This window comes from Brassica rapa, chromosome A03, assembly GCF_000309985.2.
Source record: "Brassica rapa cultivar Chiifu-401-42 chromosome A03, CAAS_Brap_v3.01, whole genome shotgun sequence".
Taxonomy (NCBI): Eukaryota; Viridiplantae; Streptophyta; class Magnoliopsida; order Brassicales; family Brassicaceae; genus Brassica; species Brassica rapa.
In genome coordinates this window covers 19,578,294-19,602,246 of record NC_024797.2, presented here as the reverse complement: position 1 = coordinate 19,602,246, position 23,953 = coordinate 19,578,294, and the positions used below count along the sequence as shown (strand labels likewise).

General features: G+C 35.1%; 5 protein-coding genes across 8 annotated transcripts; 2 read left to right on the top strand and 3 right to left on the bottom strand.

The window, feature by feature from the left end:
* Positions 1-74: 74 nt before the first annotated feature.
* On the bottom strand, positions 75-806 carry LOC103859877 (cyclin-dependent protein kinase inhibitor SMR13). The gene has a single exon (XM_009137464.3). The coding sequence runs from the start codon at positions 731-733 to the stop codon at positions 320-322; it is 414 nt and encodes a 137-aa protein (XP_009135712.1). The 5' UTR covers positions 734-806; the 3' UTR covers positions 75-319.
* A 7,054-nt stretch (positions 807-7,860) lies between these two features.
* Positions 7,861-9,595, bottom strand: LOC103859876 (heterogeneous nuclear ribonucleoprotein H3). 2 transcript variants are annotated; one of them, XM_018657090.2, is made up of 2 exons: positions 8,907-8,987; positions 7,861-8,820 (listed from the first exon to the last, which is right to left on the bottom strand). In XM_018657090.2, the coding sequence occupies exons 1-2, from the start codon at positions 8,985-8,987 to the stop codon at positions 8,248-8,250; spliced, it is 654 nt and encodes a 217-aa protein (XP_018512606.1). In that variant the 3' UTR covers positions 7,861-8,247. The 2 variants fall into 2 exon arrangements, with proteins under 2 accessions (XP_018512606.1, XP_009135711.1); XM_009137463.3 differs by adding an exon at positions 9,355-9,595 and having other exon boundaries at positions 7,902-9,067.
* A 292-nt stretch (positions 9,596-9,887) lies between these two features.
* LOC103859875 (F-box protein At1g59680-like) lies at positions 9,888-13,708 on the top strand. Its single transcript, XM_033287752.1, has one exon. The coding sequence runs from the start codon at positions 10,150-10,152 to the stop codon at positions 11,269-11,271; it is 1,122 nt and encodes a 373-aa protein (XP_033143643.1). The 5' UTR covers positions 9,888-10,149; the 3' UTR covers positions 11,272-13,708.
* Positions 13,709-14,376: 668 nt separating this feature from the next.
* LOC103859874 (protein ETHYLENE INSENSITIVE 3) lies at positions 14,377-16,849 on the top strand. Of its 2 annotated transcripts, none has more exons than XM_033287750.1 (2): positions 14,377-14,597; positions 14,800-16,849. In XM_033287750.1, the coding sequence occupies exon 2, from the start codon at positions 14,834-14,836 to the stop codon at positions 16,577-16,579; it is 1,746 nt and encodes a 581-aa protein (XP_033143641.1). In that variant the 5' UTR covers positions 14,377-14,597; positions 14,800-14,833; the 3' UTR covers positions 16,580-16,849. The 2 variants fall into 2 exon arrangements, with proteins under 2 accessions (XP_033143641.1, XP_033143642.1); XM_033287751.1 differs by having other exon boundaries at positions 14,404-14,681.
* A 2,405-nt stretch (positions 16,850-19,254) lies between these two features.
* Positions 19,255-21,787, bottom strand: LOC103859873 (GATA transcription factor 29). Of its 2 annotated transcripts, none has more exons than XM_009137459.2 (4): positions 20,646-21,787; positions 20,407-20,509; positions 19,572-19,985; positions 19,255-19,487 (listed from the first exon to the last, which is right to left on the bottom strand). In XM_009137459.2, the coding sequence occupies exons 2-4, from the start codon at positions 20,500-20,502 to the stop codon at positions 19,422-19,424; spliced, it is 576 nt and encodes a 191-aa protein (XP_009135707.1). In that variant the 5' UTR covers positions 20,503-20,509; positions 20,646-21,787; the 3' UTR covers positions 19,255-19,421. The 2 variants fall into 2 exon arrangements, with proteins under 2 accessions (XP_009135707.1, XP_009135706.1); XM_009137458.2 differs by having other exon boundaries at positions 20,652-21,784.
* Positions 21,788-23,953: the final 2,166 nt, after the last annotated feature.

The window sequence follows — 23,953 nt, the reverse complement described above, 5'->3', positions numbered from 1 at the left end:
CTATTGGTTGGTGAACCTAGAAGTTCACCTTAGGGGATGAACCCAAGAATTACTCTTTGATAATACCCTACCACAAAACTCAAATCGACTTCATTCAAATTAATCCAAAAAACAAGCGCCAAAGGAACAAAATGTTAAACAAACCAAAATAATAAGAAAAATAAAAACATCACTCAAAACATTATAATACACCCTTCGTTATTGTATTAACAAAATCAAAGAGATGAAACGTTACTCATCTTCTCATACTACTTTCTCTATCGATCGATCGTATCACAAATAACGAAAAATACTACAAATATTAGTTCAGATATGTTCGTCAATCGTATGCTTTGACGAAGAAGAGCTCTATCTCCGCAGGAGCAAAGAAAACGATCTGTCTCCGCCGTAACACGCAGTTCTTTGAGACTCTTTGCTTCTTCGGCGCTGGTGGACACGTCAGCATCTCCGGTATCCGAGACTTCTGAGCTTTCGGGGTACAACAACCATCGCCGCCACCTTCATCTGGTGACTTCAACACCGCCGGAGAAGGAGAGGGAGCAGGGTAGCTGGAATCTTGCGGAGCGAACGACGTCGTTATGGAAGAACATGGAGAGACAGCAGTAGATGAAGAAGTATGATCGAGAACAGTAGTTTTGTCGGTGTTCTTGTGTTGTGGAAGTTGTTTCTTGAAATGGTTTCTTTTGAGTTTCTTCTCAGCTCGGTTTTGTTTTCTTGCCTTCTTTGACGCCATTTTTAGACCTACTCGAAAGATGTTTTATTTTGCTTGCGAGGTTAGGTGAAAGAGGGAGAGGGAAGAAGAAGAGAGTCGTTGCTTACTAGCTTAGTTAGTAGCATATATAATATGAGACGCGAGTCAACACGTTTTCTGGATTTTGACTACCTATAAAGTTTTCACTGAGACGAACCAAAGAAATGAGTGAGTGACTATTGAACTTGAATTTAAAAAGGTAAAAAGAATTGTTTCTTTTATATAGTATATCTATATTTTAAGGATCGATTGCATGTAGTTACTGACCAACGAAATGGGTCGTATATTTTTTATTTGCCGTTTTTAAAGACTAAAAGCATAAGCATTAACAAGGCATTGACTAGGTATAAGAAAATAGTGGTAAGTTGAATTTTACTACTGCTTACTTTCACAAAAGCAAAAGAAAAAGAAAAGAAACATCAGATTATCTTTTATTCCGCTGAAACTTTTTATTTACAAAACATACGAAACCAACATATTCCTATAAATTTCATTTTCTTTAAAGAAAATATGAAATTTTTAAATCAAAGTCAACTCATTACTCTAATACTCCTAAGTTTTAGAAGAAAAAAATTGTTTCATAAAAATATTTTTTTTATGTTTTTTATACAAAAATTGTAAATTTTAATAAAATTAGTTGGATTTATTGAAAAACTATTGATTAAAAAACATTGGAATTTGATAATTTTAAAAACGATGTATGATTAATATGTTTTTTTTAATATGTGCGAAAACACCAAAAATCTATATTTAAAAAACGGAGATAGTATTATCAGGAGACAAAGCTTAATAATCGAAGAATCCATATGAAATATTAAAATAAGGATATGCAGCACGTATACAGTTCAACAATGAGATACTGTATATAATATGAAATGTTTATACTTTCGGTGAGAAGTTGAAAGTTGACAAGTAAGAAAAACAGGTGTGTGATATGTTCATTAATGTTATAGTTCGAAATGTTGCAAGGTTGCTGTTTCTAATGGAGAAATCTCTTGAGCCACTGCAAAAAAAAAAAAAAAAATATATATATATATATAGAAGTAAAAACAAACAGTGGTATCTTTGAAAGGTAACATGATGTGGAAAATTCAGGTTTACAGTGGTGCTGGTGCACAAACTTGACTCTTTGACAAATCACATGGCGACTGTAACTTTTGGAAGTTGTAAAACACATCTATACTATTAAAGCAGGATCCTATTTTAAAAATTTAGGATTTTACCCTTGAATTTTAATCATATTTACAAAATAATAGAAATATCTAGGGCTGGGCAAATAAACCGAACCCGAAAACCTGAACCGAATCTGATCCGATAAAAATGAATCCGAACCGATCCGAACCCGACGTAAATACCGAATGGGTCTTGTTTTGTGGTATTTCGGGTTATGGGTATTATCCGAACCGAACCCGAATCTAAATGGATATCCGATAGAACCCGAAACATTCAAAACCTCGAAAAGATCTTGTACCAAACATGATCTCAATTCCTAATATGTATCCAAAATACACTAAGAAATATTAAACATCTAAAATACTTATCTATTACATAAAGGTTGTTGGTTCTATTACATGAAGGTTGATGGTTAAAGATGGTCGTTGAATCTTGAAGTATTTAGTTTTTGATTTTGTTTTCGTTAAACAATGTTTCTCATTTCATGAGAACTTGGTTTTCGTTTTATGTTTTTATTTATTTAGTTTTCTTTTATGTTCCTTATTTTTGAATCGATTTTACTTAAGTTTTGGTTACAAAATAGGTACAAATCAGATATTTTAAAACTAAAGAACCAATTTTAGTCATGTTTTGGTTATAAAATAGGTAAAAATCAAGTACTTTTAAACCGAAAAACCGATTGGGACCCGAACCCGAAAGTATATTGGGTTGTACCGGTTCTTTGAAGATTTACTAACCCCGACCCGAACCCGATAGAACCCGAACCGGTTCCGAACCGAACTTTCATATAATCCGAATGGGGCTGATTTTGATAAACCCGAAAAACCGAAACCCGATTAGATAAAACCGAAACCCGATTGGGACCCCGAATGCCCAGGCCTAAAAATATCTCATATTTATGGTAACAAATAAATTTTCTTTACAAACCAAAACAAAACCATAAATGCTAATTAACTATTAACATTTACTATATGTAAAGCTTTATCATATCCATAACAAAAAAAATTCGACTAGATTTTTTTTTTTTTTTTGAATAATTAGATATTTTAATCATATGAAATATACTTAATTTTGCGGATAATAAATAAATTAAACTAATATAATTTATTTATTAGCTACAAATTAATTGAAGTGTTTTAGTGTATTTTCCTAATATGAGAAATAAAAAAAATCATAAACTTTCCATTTTACAATTTTTATAGTTGAGTTTTATATGGTTGGAAAAATATATGCATCTAAGTAAATAAATAAATAAATAAATAAATAATCATTAAAAGTTAAAATCTGCAAAGAATAATATTAAAATATGCAATGTGAAATGTCATTCATTTTTCAACTTATATAGTAGTGTTTTTATATAATTGGAACAAATAAATGCATCTAAATGATCAAATAAAATATTATCAATAAAAAATAAGATGTACAAAAATAATATTAAAATATGTAATGAGAAAATATATTTAGTATATAAATATAATATTTTAGAATAAATTAAAATTAATACAATATTTTTCTAAACAATTAACTTCTTTAAAAATAATTTCATAAATATAAATATAATTTTTTATATATCATATCTAATACCTATGATTATAACATAAACAATCAGTAAATTTTAAATGTATATGGTTATCATATATAAAAACACATAATCTTATAATTTTTAAAAAATCTTATAATCAAAAAATTTGTAGAATTTTAAAAGAGAATTAATTCCGCGATTTTTAAAGCGCGGGTCAAAATCTAGTTTCTATTAAAATTCATAAATGGTGTCGGACCCCAAAAAGTTACACTATTGTTTAGATGTGGAAACAGAACCCGACAGCGACAAACGAGAAAATTGACCTTTTTCAGTTTAATTTAATTTATTGTTTTATTTTTTTTACTAAAAATGCCAATTAATAAATGATCACAACACTTTCCTAAAATGTAATTCATTGCAGTGACTAAATCCAGATATTCACACACATAAAATCAGCTTCTCTTTAATTGCGTACGGTATATCAGAATCTTAAGAAATTTATTATTTTCTGTCGTAGTATTAACTTCTTTTTGTATAAATGGAAAATGAACAAGATAAAGTTAACACAGACTTTAAAAAAAACTTTGATGAGCTGGGAAGGAAGGAAATCACGTGGACTGCCATGCAAATTCAATGTTATATTACTATATTAGTATATTAACTGCTACAAACATGGGTTTGTGCTCATCCCAACCAACTATTTCCCATTTTGGTTGAGGTTGTATGGTTGTACCAGAATTAGTATTAGAATGCCAACTTAAAAAAAAATTAAAGTGAACAGACTTTTTAAAACCCAAAAGTACACAAGTATGCGAGATTGGCTCTTGTCATGGAATCCTATAACATAGGATTCACTATGTAAAGCGGCAATTTAGATTCTTATACATCTTATGTGTTCACACATACACAGATCAACAAGTTTGTATTCTTTTATTTGCAATTTGCAATATTCCAGTTTTGATATAAGATGTTTTTTTATATATGATATTATATGTTTAAAGATTTGACAAAGTTAATTTAATTATTTATATCACCAAAGTGAAAACTCTTTATTTTATGTTGTATATCTAAAAAGAATTTCAAAATTAAGCATGTTTAAATCGAAATAGTGAATAATCGAATAATCTATCAAAAAGTGATTTTGATATCGTATGATGAAATCACGAAAATAGCATATGTTAATTAAAAGGTTAGTAAATAAGTTCTTTAAGCCTGCAGAAAGAATCACTCTACACTCCCGACGGTCAGACAAAAATGAAAGTGTGAACTTAGAGGGAAAGCGCTGTAGGCACGCAAAATATGGATATCATATTAATACTACTATGTGTACAAACACAAGTTGATTTCTCGGAGCAAAACAAAGTGTTAAGAGACCTCATTCAGCAACAAATTATATCAATAGATATGATATTCTTCTAAATCAACGGGGCTATCCGATTTCCACGATGTTAGTACTTACTCAAGCTAAACTCCCATAGTATCATCATCGCTTGATGGCACTTAACAAAATGTGATATTGCAAATTAACATCCGGCCATTACCAGCTTTGACTTTTCCGTTAACAGTACAAATCACTATGGCCACCACCATCCCTTAGTATAACCCCACATCAGCTGTTGTCTAGAGTCTCTTTCATACTGAATCCACGTCTGAAGCCATCACCGCCACCGCCACACCTTTTTTTTTTTTGCTAAAGGGTAAATATCATTAGAAGATAATGAAAATCCGGTTACAAGTTATAGAACATTGAAACCAAGAGATGCTTTTCAGCTTATCAGGTTTATGGAACCGCAAAAAGTTTTAAAAAGCCCCATAGAACCTACAAAGATTAACACCAAGCAACCCAAACAATGGCTTACTTAAGTTAATATTACATTGAAGCACAAAGACAACATTTTAAACTCCCATACCAAAGCGCTTCCTGTTCTACTGGTTTGAAACACAGAGCAGGAGAATAACCTGAAGACGAGTTCGATCGAGCCTCACCGAAGTGGCTCCTAGCAGGCATCGACGGAAGCGCCTGGCTCACGCCCCGGAGCTCCGCTGGAGGAGGACGTCGACAAACAAGCCCAAGTTAACACAGAGGATGACGATAGTATAAACCCGCTGCTACACCACTGAAGATGAAGATCGCGGTCAAGCGCAGTCGGTCGTTTTGGCCCCTCATTCCGCTGCGCGACACAGAAGATGCGGCGGAGACAGCAGAGTTACATATCGCAATCGACCGGGAGCTTTGGAATGGGAAATGAAGCACAAAGGGAGCACGGAACTCCTTGAAGCAGGTGATCTGAAGGCGAAAGAAAACATCGCTCTTTCCGCAAGAGACGTCGACGTCGAGGGTTGTCCTCAAGACCCTAGTAGAAGACGATGAGAGCAGGAAAGGGGAGCTAACCATTCGCTGAGGAACACCATGGAAGCTGTCGTTTGAGCTATAGAAACAGAGGTCCTCGGTGGTGCGCCTCACAACCACCTTTCACTCAGAGAGAGGAGGAGCTCTACGCAAACCCTGGAGCTAACTGCTAGAATAGACCGACTGGGGCGAGACGGCGGAGCAGAGGCGTGGACGGCAGTGACGCGTCGAAGCTTCTGGCGAATCTCGGATCTCAGATCTGACCCAGATCCAAGCGCAATCAGCGACTAAGAGTAGATCCAGGGCTCCCAGAGCCATCACCGACTCGTCTCGCCTCGCTGGTGGTCCAGAGGAATCAAAGACCCTTCGATTCCAGTTAGATCCGGCGGAAAAATCTCATCGGACCCAGACACACTGAGCAAAGAGGAGAGACAAAAGAAGAGATAGCAGAGGGCGGAAGGCGATGAGAAACGGCTGGAGAGGGAGACCAACGGCGAGAGGTGCCGTCGGCCGCCTGAAAACGCAGAAAATGAGCGGCGGCTTAGGGTTTACGGTGGAAGGGGGAGAGACAAAAGAGAGAGTTTCACTTCTCTCTCCTCTCTCTTGTTTTTTTCTGTTGTTTTTGCCACCACCACACTTAGGGACGCATTCTCCACTTTTATCGCTCTGCTATAACAGATGTAAAAGCAAATCAAATTCATGATCTCTGTATCTATTTCTAATAATAATTATTATAGGCAAATTTACTGCGGTTCGTTTCTATTTTTTCTTATAAAATAGTTTAAAAAAAAATATAATTAAAGATATATTTGTATTCTATATTTAGAAGAATATTATTTTAAATGAAGTACATTGAAATAGAGTTCATCTCTATCAATGGCCACCATGTAAAAGAAGAATGTGAGATGTGCCGCACTTTTTTTAATTAGTACAAAATTTAGCTAAATACTTTTATTTAAATAGTTATTGCATTGTATGTTCCATGTTAAATATATAAAGATTCGAATATTAAATCTTTATTACATTATGTGCAGTGTGCTTCATGTTTAACAATCTGTTGAGTGTCTCAGATATTTTATTTTAGAGAAAATGGCAAAATACATTTTAAATGGTCTAAATGAATAATGAAATTGGGTCTAAGAGTTTAAAAAAAAAATTTGGAGGCAAAACGTAATATATATGGTTTCAGCCATCAATCATGAGGTGCTTGTTATATCGCTTTCGCCAACGTTCTTAAGGTTCTGAATGGTAACTGCAGATTTAGCGGTGCGGGACAAGCGGTTCAACTGCGGTGCGGTTTTTACGGTTATAAAAACGTATAGATATATGGTATATGTAAAGATTTTTGTTAGTGTTAACTGCGGTGCGGTGCGGTTTATAACATTCAAAGCCTTAATGGCTCTGGGACTCTGATTCTAATATGTTCTCCTTTGCTTAATGTTTTTTTCCCCCAACCATTATGAAGAAGCAGATTCAACTATCAAAGATGTCCAAGTTACCGGCAAAGAAAAGCTCTTTGAGAAAAGATCATTCAACTACGATTGATAGTTATGGACCATAGTGATGGAATGATTGTTGATCTTATTTAATCAATAGTTAACTTCTTCAAGTTAATTTAGTGTTATTTACAATAACTTTCTATTTGTGATTGTAATAACTTCGGAGTTCAGACGATTCAATGTAAGAATTTGTCAGACTTCCTTGAGATGTGTGGACAAGAAACCAGAGTGACAAAAGACAAGATGTAGTTTTCAATTAGATAAGCCCAAAGATTTTTCTGCTGCTTCTGCTTGCATAGTACTAGTAACATTTCCAAAAAATCGAGCAGTTAAATGCTAACAATTATTATGATTCAGCCGTACATTTTTGATTTTGGTATTTTTGCTATAGTTTTCACAAGAAACAATGACCTAACAACTATACTACCATTGTACTCATACATGTATGTCCAATGGTTTTGGCCCTACCAATATAATGTCTGAGATACTGTCATCAAGATATCGAATATATATACACAGAAATGCTCCATACTGTTTATGTTTTTTTCGTACCAAACTAAGAATATCAACGAATACTCGGTCTTTTTGCATAAAAACACTAGAAAGAATCCAAAGGTTTCTATCCGTTTTAACCACATGTCTCACAGGAGAGATCATCATGAAACAATATTATTATTATTGCTACAACTTTCAGCAAAAGCCTAACGTTACAATCCAACAAGGGTTCTTACGATACCCAATAGAAGATTTTAGCACCCAGCTTACTCTATTGACGCATAATGCTCAGAGATCTCCATCAATATTACACAACAAAACAGCCTAAAGAATGGATAAAACTAGTAACCCTGACCAAGATAGTACATCAAAACCGGAACCACCAATGCGTTGAAACTATGATCTTCTGACAAGCATTTTAAAAGAGTGAATGATAGTACACATGAGAAGTGGTGAATCACCTTCCTCTTGATAGTGCTTCCTCTAACTCTTCAACTGATGAAGGAAACAGTTCAATGTAACGGCTCCCTAGCGTCTTCCTGTCCTTGACCATCGCAGCTCTCGATTCTTCAGCGCTCCTGAACTCAACAAACGCATCTCCAGTGGGTCTCCCTTCACCGTTGACAGTAACATGAACAGAGTCTTCAGAGATATCAAAGTCTCTGAAGAAGTCTAGTATGTCTTCTTTCCCAGCTGAGAAAGGTAACCCTCTCAGTCTCATTATACCCGTATGCTCAGCATTCTCTTTCCCATCATCACTCGGTCTAACCCTCTGCACCTGTCTACGAGGTGAACGTCCACCACTCACACCACCTCTTCCACCGCTTCCACCTCCTCCTCCACCAGTAACTGTACCGTGGACACGAGACTCCGCAACCTCATTAGCAATAGCCTTATAGTACTCTTGCTTCGTACTCCTGAAAACCTCCACGTACCTCCTTCCCATGTTCTGTCTGTTCTTACCGAGCGCAAAATCGACCTGAAGGGGATAACCAAGAACGCAAAAGGCTTCCCCAGTAACCTTACCGTTCTTGTGAACAAACAAGACATCAACCACATCTAAACCACCGAAGAAGTCCAAAACATCTCGCTCGGCGCAATCAAAGGGGAGACCACGGAGTTTAACCACAGGGAAAACAGGAGGAGGAACGAATCCGTAAGGGTTATACATAAAGGCAGAACCAGGATGAGGTCCATAGAATGGTCCAGGAGGACCTTGTGCACTCATTCTCTGACGCTTAGGCCCTGTTTCACGCCCATCGGGACCATCTCCATATCTACACAATTCACCATAACAAATCAAAACACTATCTATGGATTACTTCACTAGGAGCTTAACTAAAGTATGAATCCAATTAAATCACTTTCTTACACTACAGATTAAAAGATCGAAACTTTCCGATCAAATTTAACAATTGAATGAAATCGAAACGGAATAAGCTTCAAAAGGAGATGAATTGAAGTGATTTAAGGTACGAATCACGAGAAAGAAACCCTAATTGCGGAAAGCTAATGAAATCAATTGAATGAGGAACAACGAATCGAGGGTAATATGGGAGCTTACCCTCTGTAGAACATTGTCGCCTATGAGGATGATCAATTCGATTGGAACTTTCGAGGAGCTGCTCGCTGATCTTTTATGAACCTTCGAATTTGGAATCGTGCCTTAGGAATCGCAGATTCGCAGGTCAAGGGAAGAAGTGTTTTAACTTGAAATTGATTTTGAGAGAAAAGTGAAATGAGGAATAAAACTAAACTGGGCTCTTGGGCTTGGGCCTTTTCAACCCATTAAGACAATCTTGCCGGATAAAATTATATTAACACGATTCTATATTTAATATTTTTCATATGATTTAACATTTTAACTCTTTTTTTTTGGGGGTGGTTCTCTAAAATAACTTCCTTTTAAGTTTAAAAGATCTTACAAATTAATTAATACTCCCTCCGTTTTTTTTAATATAAGTCGTTTTAAAATTGTGCACATAAATTAAGAAATCATTAATTTTTTATAATTTCTAAACAAAAGTATCATTAATTATTTACCTAATCACAAATCAATCAAATAAAATAGAAAATATATTATCATTGTTCATATAACATTTATTAAAACGTCGTATAATTTGGAACATAAAAATTCATCTAAAACGACTTATATAAAAAACGGAGGGAGTATATATCAAGCTACATATCCTATAACAAATATGATTTTAAAATCAATAATCTCTTTTTATTTGAAAGGGGATAAGATGAAAAGCAAAAGGAAATATATAAAAAACTATATATAAAAGAGGATTTCTAAAATCCTAATTTAATTGAAAAGAGAAGAGAAGATATAAAACTTTGTTTGTAAGTTGGAAGAATGGCCATGGCTATGTCTGATCTTCCAGGGGAATTGGTAACGGAGATATTATCTAGGGTTCCATTGACATCTCTTAGGGCACTGCGATGCACTTGTAAAACGTGGGAAGTTTTATCAAAAACCCACATCATTGGTAAAACAGACGCAGAGGGCACGTTTCTAGGGTTCATGGTGATAGATTATAACCTTTGTTCACTGAAACTTGATCTGCAAGGAACCCACGACAACGGCAACTTGGTTTATCGTCCCTCTATTGAGAGAGTATGGTTACTTGAACAAGCTGAGATATGGGAAGTCTTTCAGTGGGACGGCTTGCTGTTATGCGTCATCAAAGATGAGAGCCGGCTTCTTGTGTGGAACCCGTATTTGAGACAACTCAGGTGGATCCAAACAAGGGACAAACTCCATTCAGCATACATGTATGGTCTCGGATATGGAAACAACAACAACAACGATCGTAACCACAAGATCTTGAGGGTTTTGGACGTTACTAAGTCCTCAGAACCTGGTCCCTTATTCGAAATCTACGATTTTAACTCAAGTTCGTGGAGAGTTCTTGATGTCCATCCCGGCAACTGCGTTATAAAAAGTGGCGTGTCTCTCAAGGGAAACACTTACTTTTTGGCTGAAGAAACTTGCTTGGAAGGGTTTGTTGTTGAGAGTCAATATATCTTACTATGTTTCGATTTTACAGCAGAGAGGTTTGGACAGCATCTTATTCTGCCGTTTGGTGCTGGTGTTAGGTTTATAAAAGCCGTGGTTCTTTCTCGTGTTAGAGATGAGCAGCTCGCTGTATTACATCAACCCGAAGACAATAATGTAATGGAGTTTTGGATTACGAGCAAGATTGAGCACAATGCTGCATCTTGGACCAGGTTCTTGAGAGTGGAGATGACACCGCAAAGCTTTGTGACTGAGAGTTTCTTCATTGATGAGGAGAAGAAACTGGCTCTTGTTTCCGGATTCTTTAAGTTGTTTAGACATATTTACAAGAGAGCTTATATCATTAGAGAACAAGGATGCATCGAATCTGTGGAGATGAGAAAAGATAGGGAACCTGGAAACAAACTTGTCTTCTCTTCTTATGCTCCAAGTTTGGTGCAACTACAAATCAATCGATGAGGCAAAAGGAAAGAGAGAGATTACTAGATTAAGTAGATAGTTCCATTTGCAATGCTTGTTCCTTTTATTGTGTCATCTCCATTTAAACAATAATACTGATAGTCAACTATTAAACCTTTGTGTTTTACTATTTATCACTCATAAACTCTTTAGTCTAGTAGTTTGACTAAAGTTTCATTGCTTTTTGGAGTTAGAATTCCAGGAGATCGAATCCCGAAAATATAATTTATGATTAATGAAAAACAAGATTTTCATGATGGAAGTCAAATCGTAAGACATGGTTTTCTCATAATGTATGTAGAGTTATCGGATGTTATAGTTGTAGAGGTAGTATTTCTCATAATTTGTACTTGCATCCTTTTTGTTTCTCTCTGCCCTAGTTTATGATTGGTGCTGTGTTTGTCTCTCCTTTTGCATTCTTTACTTTCTTGTGCTGAGTTTGCCTGAGACAATGAGTTTTCTAAGTAATTATGTCATGTGTGCAACAACTGTCTCAAGTCCCTGGAGTAGTCTGTTTTATCTGTGAATCATCTGTAAATACAAATGAGTTTTCATTTTTAATTGAAAGGACTAATCTCTTTTTTTTGGAGACTCATTCGCAACTGTCCAAGAACAATTGTCTCTGTAGTTTATTTTTTGCCATTTAATTATTCTCTCTAGTTTATACACGTCTGTAAAGACAGTGAAATATAAACAAATGAGTTTTTATTTTTAAATTCAAAAGCTATAATCTCTTTTTATTCGAAAGGAAAAGCAAAAGAAAATATGTAGACTATATATCAAAGAGATTCTAAAACCCTAGCTTAATTGAAAAGAGAGGACAAGTTACAAAAAGTTGTGTTTAAGTTAGAAGAATGGCGACAAGAATGTCTGATCTCCAGGGGATATGGTAACGGAAATATTATGAGTTTCAGTAACGAAACATGTTTTAGCTATTTATTATGAGTTTAGGTATGCAATTCAAAATCTTATTTAGTTTAAAAATGTTTTGACATGTTAATATTGTTTAGGTATGTATTTTCTCTGGCTTCATAGTGCAAACATGAATAAGCCGTTTTCCCTATGTTAATACCGTACAAACTGTAAGCAAATGAGTATTCTCGTTTTTAATTCAGAGGACTTATTTATCTCTCTCTTTTTTATTGGACTCATTCAAACAATCCAAGAACAATTATCGCACTAGTTTATTTTTGCAATTTATTCTTTCTTAAATTAGCAATAAAAACTAGAGAATCCTGTCTTTCTAATTAATGGCAGACCTTGAAACTCTCTTTATTTCCCCTTCCGCATTTTGTCATAATATAAATACCTTCTTTACCTTCACCTTCAAGGCATCAGATAAAACACACACACAAAACCATCATCCAAAATAAATAAATAAATAATAATAATAATAATAATAGAAATGAGGAATGTCAACAACTTCTTTGTCGCTCTCTTTGTCTCGGCTGTGTTAGTGAGCTCAGCCACGGCGGCTACCATGGAGTCTCCAGCACCAGCACCAGGTACTTCTTCAGCCACCGTGGCTTTTCCGGTGGTTGGCTCTATCGTTGCTGCATCACTCTCCGCCTTCTTGGCTCTTCTATTGCAGTAAAGAGATTCATTGAGGAGGGTTTCTAAGAGATATGTAACAAAAAGTCTTTTTTGTTCTGATTTGTTCCTTAGAATCTATGCAAAATAATTTTGTCTAACAACCCATTTTGATGTATAATCTCATTGTGTAAGTTATTACACTAATATGTTATGAGTATTATAATAATAACAGTATCCTATATAAGTGGTGTTAATTAAATTTTACGGATTTGATCAATAACTTCATTGCTTTCGATTAATGTCTTTAATACACAAAATGGTTTCATCAAATAAGTTGTGGTCAGTGTTTCTTTTTGACAACTAGTTTCATCATCGTTTTTGCTTCCTCTTTATATTCCTGAGTGTTTCCAAACAAAAAAGTTACACTTAAAACCCAAGTAACCAAACATCATATTCTGGCAATTTAGAATTATTACTAATTGAAAAAGAGAGTCAGATTATGAGAACGATCCATTACTCCATACAATAGAATTCTTGCATCAGGGAGAGTTTAGATAATACAACATTAATGTTATTGAGTTCCTGTATTCCATTTCCAAGGCTTAGGTTCTACGATTACATGAAATGTCACTGTGGAACGCTTCTACCTCTTCAGTCCCTCCGCTGAACGGGTGAAAGATGCTTCCCTGTAAACCGTGGCCTAAAAAGACTCAGATGATCACAGCCATTTGAGTTAAGTTTCAAGGGATATATGGATATTAAATTTTGTCAAGTACTATACAAACAATGTAACGATGTCCATGTCCACCGTCTTGGACTCCACGCTCAAGTTGAACATTTCCCTTTGAATCCTACAACTCTCCATAATATCTAAAAGCATATCATTTATGAGCATAGTGAGTACAAAAAAAAACTGTCAAAGGGACATGGAAAGAATACATAGGAGATGACATCAGTGAGATAGCTAGTGCGGTCAAGGTAACCTTGAATTTCTATTACTCGTTGTTATTTCTACTGTTACTCTTCAGAAACTCTTTCTTCTGTGTGGATATTTTGGGATTATTAAAAACCACTCGAAAAGAAAGCATATTAAATTGAACACTGCTGTTTGGTTCGTCTCTAACAAACGTGTTGGAGAACGTGATAATAGTTAATCGAGAACTGGAAAAACTTATTTAAAATGTTTTATTACACACCTCTTGAGATTACTATTTGTCCTAATCGATAATAGTTGTCGATGACGCAAGTATTACAAAATGCGTGCGTTTTATTTATTCCACCAGCTTGTAGTGAGGTATAGATAATGAATATATCTATTTAAAGAATAATTAAAAAGAGAGAAAAAGGAAACGTCGTAGTATTATAGTTTCGCGACAATTAATACTACTACGTGTTAAAAAGAATTAAATTCATACCGCGTAATATAAAAATGAACAGAGAAGAATACAAAAGTAAAACCCCAGATGAGGGGCAGTGACTAGTGCCAAGAAGAGACCCTTAAGTTATTTATTTCGGAAATTATTTAATAATAATAAATAAATGCTCTCTTGTAAAGAAATAAAATTATATAAATATATATTCTACTCTGTCTCTATCTCCATGATCTACAGAGAAACTCCACTGAGAGAAAAACGCAATTATAACAACAACAAAGTCGCTTTCTCCCCCCCACGTGATCTTTCCTCCCCGTTTCTTCTCCTTCATCTCTCTCCCCTAACTTGAACCAAAAGAGGATAAAGGCAGAGACTTTTTAAAAAAACCATTTCTATTGAACTGCTTGTTTAAATCTCCAGGTAAATTCTCTCTCTCTCTCTCTCGCTCTTCTCCAATTCATTATTGTTACTAAAGATGAAGATCATAGATAGATTCTTTCATAGGTGGGGGTTTTGGTAGATCTACAATAGAAAGTTTCAATCTTTTTCTATTTCCGATTATACCCTCTTCAGAAAATGAATCCTTTCTATTTTTGGGTTTGATTGATTCTCGTTATTACAGGTTTTAATCGGTTCTGGTCTTAAGAGCCATCACGATGATGTTTAACGAGATGGGTTTGTTAGGCGGGAACATGGACTTCTTCGGAGAACTTGACTTCTGTCCTCCTCCACAACCTGAACCTGTTACTGAAGACGACTACACTGATGAAGAGATCGATGTTGATGAGCTGGAGAGGAGGATGTGGAGAGACAAGATGCGCCTCAAGCGTCTCAAGGAGCATAAAGACAAGAGCAGAGAAGGAGGCGTTGACGCTGCTAAGCAGAGACAGTCCTCTCAGGAGCAAGCCAGGAGGAAGAAGATGTCTAGAGCTCAAGACGGGATCTTGAAGTACATGTTGAAGATGATGGAAGTCTGCAAAGCTCAAGGCTTTGTCTACGGGATCATCCCCGAGAACGGGAAGCCTGTGACCGGGGCATCTGATAATCTCCGTGAGTGGTGGAAAGATAAAGTTAGGTTTGATCGTAACGGTCCTGCTGCTATAAGTAAGTACCAAGCTGAGAACAGTGTCCAGGGCGTTTGTGAAGGTAGTGGTTTGATTGGATCTACTCCACATACTTTGCAAGAGCTTCAGGACACGACTCTGGGGTCTCTTTTGTCGGCGTTGATGCAGCATTGTGATCCTCCTCAGAGACGGTTTCCTTTGGAGAAAGGCGTGCCTCCTCCGTGGTGGCCTAATGGTGAAGAAGAGTGGTGGTGTCAGCTTGGTTTGCCTAAGGATCAAGGCCCTGCTCCTTATAAGAAGCCTCATGATCTGAAGAAGGCGTGGAAAGTGGGTGTTTTGACTGCGGTTATCAAGCATATGTTTCCTGATGTTGCTAAGATAAGGAAGCTCGTGAGGCAGTCCAAGTGTTTGCAGGATAAGATGACTGCTAAAGAGAGTGCTACTTGGCTTGCTATTGTTAACCAGGAAGAGTCCTTGGCTCGGGAGCTTTATCCCGAGTCGTGTCCTCCTTCTTTATCAGGTGGGAGTTGCTCCCTTTTGATGAATGATTGTAGTCAGTATGATGTTGAAGGTGTTGAGAAGGAGAGTCCTTACGAAGTGGAAGAGCTCAAGCCTGTAAAGGAAGAGGTTCCATCAGAGTTCTTTAGGAAGAGGAAGCCAAGCAGAGATTTGAACACTATAATGGTGGACAGAGCAGCTTTCACCTGTGAGAATCCTGGTTGTGTCCATGGCGACATCAGCAGGGGGTTTCTGGATAGGAACTCGAGAGACAACCATCAGTTGGTTTGTCCACACCGAGACAGTTGCTTACAGTCCAGGTTCCATGTCAGTGAAGTTAAGCCTGTAGTTGGATATTCTCAGCCAAGGCAACCAGTGAACTCAGTGGCTCAACCAATTGACTTAACTGGTATTGGAGTTCCTGAAGATGGACAGAAGATGATCTCCGAGCTCATGTCCATGTACGACAGAAACGTTCATAGCAACCAAACTTCTATGGTTATGGAGAATCAGAGCGTGTCACTGCTTCAACCAACGGTCCAGAATCATCAAGAGCATCTCCAGTTCCAAGGAAACGTGGTGGAAAGTAGTTTCTTTGAAGACTTGAACATCCCAAACAGAGCTAATAACAGTAACCAAACTTTTTTCCAAGGGAGCAACAGCAACAGCTTCGAAGCTGCGGTTAATAACGGTAGCAGCAACAGGTTTCAGCTTGTGTATGATGCTCCACCGTTTGACATGGCCTCATTCGATTACAGAGATGATATGTCAATGGCAGGAGTAGTAGGAACGATGGATGGTATGCAGCAGAAGCAGCAAGATGTATCCATATGGTTCTAAGTCTTGATAGTAAATTTTAATCTTCTGTTTATTTTTTTTGTCTTTCGTGTTCTTACATCTACCATGTAATATTTTTCTTGGTTGTCTCTATGTCTCCTCACTTGTTATGAGTCTGTAAGACTGTTACTGTCTATGTCGGTTATGGGCTGATGAGTCTCCCTCATCATCAGCTTCTTTCACATTTACACACCCCATACTTGGGGATGAACATAAGTTTGTATATTACATATGATTTGTAATTTCTCTTAATTACTCTCTTTGTTTTGTTTATTTTTTTAGTCAATCCTTTGTTATCTCACGCTGAACACTTAAAAGATAATTTATTGCTGATAATTATTCATTTCAAGAAGTTGGAACCAAACGTGTTTGTCGCAAGTGGCTATTTGGTGTTAGAGCATGGGGTCAGTGCTTTTAATACTATAGACCAGTGATCGACACGCACATACACACACACACATCACCAAACCAAACAGAACAAGAATCATTGTTTTTTTTTTTTTAACCTGGGGTATTCCGGACCTATGAAAGGGCCCAGATTAATCCCCAAAAAAAGGTGCAGTCCACGGATATACCATCTTTCCGGGTATACAAATGGGCCCTAAAGCATAGATTCATATCCGTGTGTGGATGTCCAGAAACATCATGAAGTAGTTCCCTCCAACAAGGTTTAAACTCGCAAGTCGCAACCTGGGTGCAGAAAGAAGCCCGTCTTTACCATTGGGCCATGATGTCCCGGACAACAAAAGTCAAGAATCATTGTTGATAAAAGGTATTCTTAAATACCTTGTTTTTTCCTTAGTTTGACAATATTTCTGTCTTGGTCTATCTATTCCAATTCTTGGTTATGTTTTGATTAACCTTTGTTAAGCACTTAATGATTAAAAACTTGGATGTGTTGCACGCAAATCATTTTGAAGTTTGGCCCAGTGGAATAATTTATTTCTTAAAGAGAATGATATTAGAAACTGTGATTGGTAGTTATCGTGTTTGTTGTAAGTGGCTTTAACGGGTTTCAGTGCACAATCCGACCGGCGAAGGATCACACACACACACCCATAAGAAAAACAGTTTCTCTAGACTCCAGATGTATTCTTATATACCTTTATTTCATGTCTTAATTGGTTAATTCAATGTTTTGTGTTATTCCAACGGCAACCATTTGATGACTGAACAGTTTGATGTGTTACACGCGAACCGCTTTGAAGTTTTGGTATGGTAGATTGTTGCAAGTGCCTCCCTTGGTAGTAGAGCATCGGCCAGTGCTCTTGTTGACCAGCGATCAAGCGTGGGCATAAACCATCTGAGTCCAAACAAAACAAGGTTATCAAAACTGATTTAACCAATGCTCTGCTATATATATTTATATGACATCAACATCATAGTTACACTCAATTTTCTTACTATTGAATATAAACCATCTGAGTCCACGCTCATTAATATCCAGAAAAATCGATTTGGATTCCTTCATCTTCTCGCTTGGTCCGTAACAAACACACTAAATTGACTAGCATTAATATTGTTCGAAAAGATTAGAAGATTTTTTACTTTGGAATTTTTTTTAAGACTATTTTTCTATTAAGTTTCTTAATTCATTATCATATTCTAACTGAAGAATTCGCCAAATAAAAAACCCAATTTTCTCTCAATACCAATGTAACTGGTTTTGCAAATACTATGTACAACTAGATGTCGTCCGTCGGAACTAGCTAATTATCATTAGTATATGCAGCTGCAACAACTCGAACGCAAAAAAAAAAAAACAATTACACTGCATTGGTTTAAAGAAAAATGCCCCTTTTTAGTAAAAAATACAAAGTCATACTCTTTTTTTGGTCAAAAGTCATACTCATATTCATTTCACAGTTATAACTTATAATACTATATTTTTATTTGAATAAATTTATTTATATATATATAACCCGAATTTAATTATTTTTTGCCCAAAAAAATAATTTCGGGTAATGTATTTAGAAAAAAAAATGTAGTCAAATAAAAATATTATTAAAAAAATCAGGTTATGTGTATAGAAATAAATGTAGTCGAATAAAAATAGTGTTATAATTGTGAAAGAAATATGAGTATGACTTTGTACTTTTACTAAAAAGGGGCATTTCTTTAAACTTGGACTTTGTACTTTTATCTACCAAAATTTATGATGTAAATCTTATCATTGTAATATTAACCGTCCAAACCCAATTGAACTTTCATTTTAGAAGTGAGAAGAAAAGGAAAATCACTGCAATATCATGTATCTGTAGAAAGTAATTTTGAATTTCTTTGTATAAAAAAAGTAACATGATTTTCTTATTTAGTATACCAAATTTAAGTTGATATGTAAACCCAATTCTTTTTGGACAAAACATATATGGACAAAACATATATACCAAATTTAAAAATGATTTATGACCGTTGGAAAAAATGACTTATGACATAATGAATTTATCTTTATGTACAAGTAATATATTATAAAAATGAAACCTGGTAAAGAAGATGAACCCAATGATATTTTGTGTAAATTTGTGTGCGAATACTTTCGATATGTTATATAGCATTCATATTTTATGAAAATTCTGTTATTTTTCAAATGATATTTTTGTGGTATGATAAAAAAAGCTGCTTGAAGAAAAAAAAAAGAAAAGGATAAAAAGCTGCAAAGTTTTGTGTATAGAGTGCAATTTCTCTTTTAAAATAACGATATTTCAATAGAATTTTCTTAAAGCTCCAAAGTTTAGCTTTCCTCTCACAAAGCTTGACCAGAGACATAGACATTCCTAATGAACAATCATCTTCTCTCTCTCTTTTTAATTTTTAATCAAATACAAATACAACACCAAATCACCAATTAACTCCTCTTGGACCTCCTCTCTTCCTCCTTCCTGAACTTTATCCCACAAGCATTGCATAAAGTCTGAACACACGTTTACCAATCAACATCCATTTAGTTTAAGTTTGAGCAGCGTAATTAATTACTGATACTAATTAATGAACTTACCTTGGGACCAAGAGGACCCCTCCGCCACATAGGAGTGTCAATCGCGTTGCAATTCAAGTTCGTACATTTCCTCATCCACCCAATCCTTCCACCGCAACAGCCGCCGCAGCCGCGACGCTGTTTCGCGTTTGCGTTTGCGTTCAGAGCGTTTCTAGTCGCCAAAGCGCTACGAACTGCTCTCCTAGCAGGGACATCGATCAGAACATAATCACTCCTCGTAGGAGTCGCCGGCGTCGGCGCCGGAGAAGAATAGGGAGGCGGTTGTATCGGAAAAGGAGTGAAGTTCAAGGTCTCGCGGATGCCGGCGAAGTGGTTGAAGACTAAATTGTAATATCTCATATTGACGTCGGTGTGACGTTCGTGATTCTCACCACCGGCGTTGTTGTCTCGGCGGCCATCGTCGACGTTGATCCCCTGTTTTGTTTTAATTTAAATTTTAATTAATTAGCATTTAATTGTATGTAATAACTGTCAATATGCAGCGCCGTTATAAAGGTAAGTAATTAATTTATTATTAGTTCAATGGCAATTAATTAGCTGTAAGAAAGATGATGATGATAAGGATTTTTGTTTTTTTTGTGGTGTTACCGTTTCTTAAGCAGAGATTAATTAATTTAATATTATTAGCTCAATTAATTTGGACTAAAAAACTTTGGAGAAAGATAAACATGAAAAAAAATCAGTCATGCATTTTTCCACAATTGTTATGAAGTTAATCACAAAAGAGATGGTGATTGTTTGGTGTCAATGGATCTCTACAATTAATTCATATTTATGCATATGCCCATATCAATCAATAATGGTGAGAGAAAAGGAGTTATTTATGAAATAAAACCTGATTAGTGGTGGGAGGAGTGTCTAAGCTCAGATGTGTCTCAATAGCAGGACTTGGCAGACCCAACCTCAGTGTTAAATCCAATTCCTGCTCCATTCTTTTTCTATAGAAAGTTTGAAGAAAAAAAAACAAATCAATAAAATACATTAATTGTTAGAAAAATATTCATATGAATTTACAATTTAGAAAAGCACAAGCGTAAACACATGAAAATGGGCATGGACGATGTGTGTTCATACACTTACAGAGATGATTATGCAAATTGATCCACAAGTTTAAGTCTTAAGTTTCTCAGCTCTGAAAGTAATCGATCCACTAATCTTGTTGAGATCGTGTGTTGCTTTGGTGTAATTATATATACACAGAGAGAAATATATGTGCGTTACATGCATATATACGCACGTAATTAGAGAGCAACAATAAGGCATGAGAAATGTGATTATCGACAATTCATTATTACTACATGACAAAATAATTCGAAATAAAGACGTTAAATATAGAAAAAACGGTAAACTTCTTTAAGACCAGCCATGGAATTAACATGAGAAGACTGAAGAAAAAATCAGAACTTGCACCCTTTATCCCTTATATATATATTAACAAAAACTTTCTAGTTAATTTGATGAGATGGAATGGATTGATTTACAAATCTGATAGGATTTTATCGCAAATGGAATTTACCTTAATCCCTTCGTTCCTTATAACAAAATATTTTTTATAACTTTAAATATATTTTTTCAAAAAGTTTTCTCAACTCTATATTTATATACATTTTAATTAATTTATTTCTTGTTTGAATTAACGTCCGACGACCGAGTTTAACCGACTATAGTATGGTCGTCGCTCATTAATGTGTTTTATATTTTTACTAAAACTACTTTTAGGCTCGAAGGAAAGGAAATATTTGTGGCATTTTAGTAAGCTTGAATGATTCTAATATGGAAAGTTCTTGTCAAACAATAGAATCCTCACATTTGACAAGAATTTTTGTTAAGAGTCATTCACGTTCACAAAATATCACATACTTTCTGCTTTTATTTCTAATCCAAAATGAACTTTTGAATATTGATCTCTATATTGATTCTGAACAACAAATTTAATAGATTTAAATCGTTGCTTTATTAGAAATGTGATTTTGTATCAGTTCTACTTGTCTTGCTCTAAATAGTTTTAGTAAAAATGTAAAATAGACGAAAAAGCGACGACCAAAAACAAATTAAAATGTATAGAAAAGATATAAATTGATAAAGAATTCCAAAAGAAAAACATATAATGTACAAAATGATTTATGATCCATTGTATAAGTAACTTTTCAAATCTATGAATCAATCCATTTTTTTTTCGTCATCAACTTATACAGATTCATACTGATACTGTGAACCAAATCGGAAGATCTTGATCTATGTGAATGACAAAAAATGGTTGTTTTCTGACACTGCATGCTAGGCTTCCGCCTTCGTATTTTGTGTCATTGGTACATAGATAATCTCTAATCAAAAAATCTTTCTTTCAGGACTTTAATATCTTCCAAAGAAGTTGCAAACTGGTCATTTTTCTGGTTTTGAAACAATCTTCACCAACTGAGAACAATCCGTTAAAAACGTAACTTCAAATTGACGTAAGTTTCTCATACATTCCATTACCCAGAGTAACGCTTACATCTTCATATGTAGAGGAGAGAGACTAGCCTAAACATTCCTCGCCCCCATCAACCCATCAAATCCTTCTAAAGTATTAAGCCAACCATGTCCGGAAAGTATCGTTCTCTTTCCAGGAACCATCTGTGAAACACCATCTTCTTGGAATTGACGGTAGAGTCGTAATCTCTATGTGGTACTTTCCTATGTTCATTAAATATTTGTGCCTCAGCCTAAAGTATTGATTTTGTTTCTGCTAATTTAAGTGTGTCACGAGGGTCAATATCGAGATTAGTAGAAACTTTATTATTCTTTCATTTCCATATGTACCATAATATCCATGCAAATTGATGATCATCTATCTGCGGAAAAACTCTTCAGAATAGATGATCCATATTTGTGAAGAGAGAGCTTATTGGGAAAGTAGTTGGATTTGATGGTATCTTTAAGAGATCCCAAACCTGAAGTGCTAGAAGACATTCAAAAAACACATGGTTTATCGATTCATCATCTGCTCCGCATCTTGCACAATATATATCCCCATGTATCCCATGCGCTTGCAGATTCTTCTTGACTGCTATACACCCGTCACCAATTACCATATAAAATATTTTATCTTTGGTGGACACCGTATTTTCCAACATAACACCTTCAATGCATCAACTGTAGGTCCAAACATTATTGGTAGTTTTTTCCAATGGGTAAACCCGTTCTACCTGATATCATGATTTGACCATATATTTCTCATTGTTTGTGAAATACCATCCATCTCTATCTACCATCTGGGTTCTGCTCATTGGTATGTTTTCTATAATTTTCACATCTTGTGGGTCCACCAAATTCCGGAGTGCTTGCGAGTTCCAAGTTCGCGAAGTAGAATCAATGAGCCATCCTCTAACTACGTTCATTCTCGTTAGTTGTTTCCCTCTCTTCGCTTTCTTAATATTTTTAATTAAAGCTTCAATACACAGAATAAATAAATAAATAAATAAATAAACAAATAAATAAATAAATAAAGAGATAAAGGTTTCCATTGACGTAATTGAAAATTATGTATATATAATATGAAAACTTTTTTGTATATAAAATCTATTTTTTCCATTATAAAATCATTTATATATTTATTAAACATTTTTAATATCTATAAAACTTTTTGTGATTAAAAACTATTATTTGGGATTTTAAAAAAATAATATATATATAATATAAATTTCTATATTTATTAAACATTTTTAATATTATTAAAACTATTTTTGCATTATAAAATCATTTATATATTTATTAAACATTTTAAATATCTATAAAACTTTTTTGTGATTAAAAACTATTATTTGGGATTTAAAAAAAATATATATATATAATATAAATTTCTATATTTATTAAACATTTTTAATATTATTAAAACTATTTTTTGTAATTATTAAACTATTTTTATTTATTAAAACTATTTTTTGTAATTATTAAACTATTTATATTTTTGTGATTAAAAACTATTTTTTAAACTATTTTTTATTTAAACTATTTTTTTATATATATTAAAATTATTAGAACTAGTTTTTAAATATGTTTTTTTAATTTACAGGTCTAATGATGATCAGACCCGGCCTCGACAGCGTCGTGGTACGGGAAGCCAGTCTCGGGGTTCGTCCAGCCATATTCAGGATTCCGCTTCGCCCCACAGCTCCTACCATACATCTCCCTCCCCATTTCCCGCTCCTGCTCCTCGCGTTCCCGCTGCTGCACCCGCTCCTGCTCCTCCGGGTCCTCCGGGAGTGATGAGTGTTGCGGAGTTGGTTCGACAGCCCGGTCGTGACCATCTTCCCTATCTCACTCCGTATCCACATGGATGGGGTCAAACATGGTAATTAAACGTATTTTTTTTTTCATTGAAATTTGATTCATTATTAATA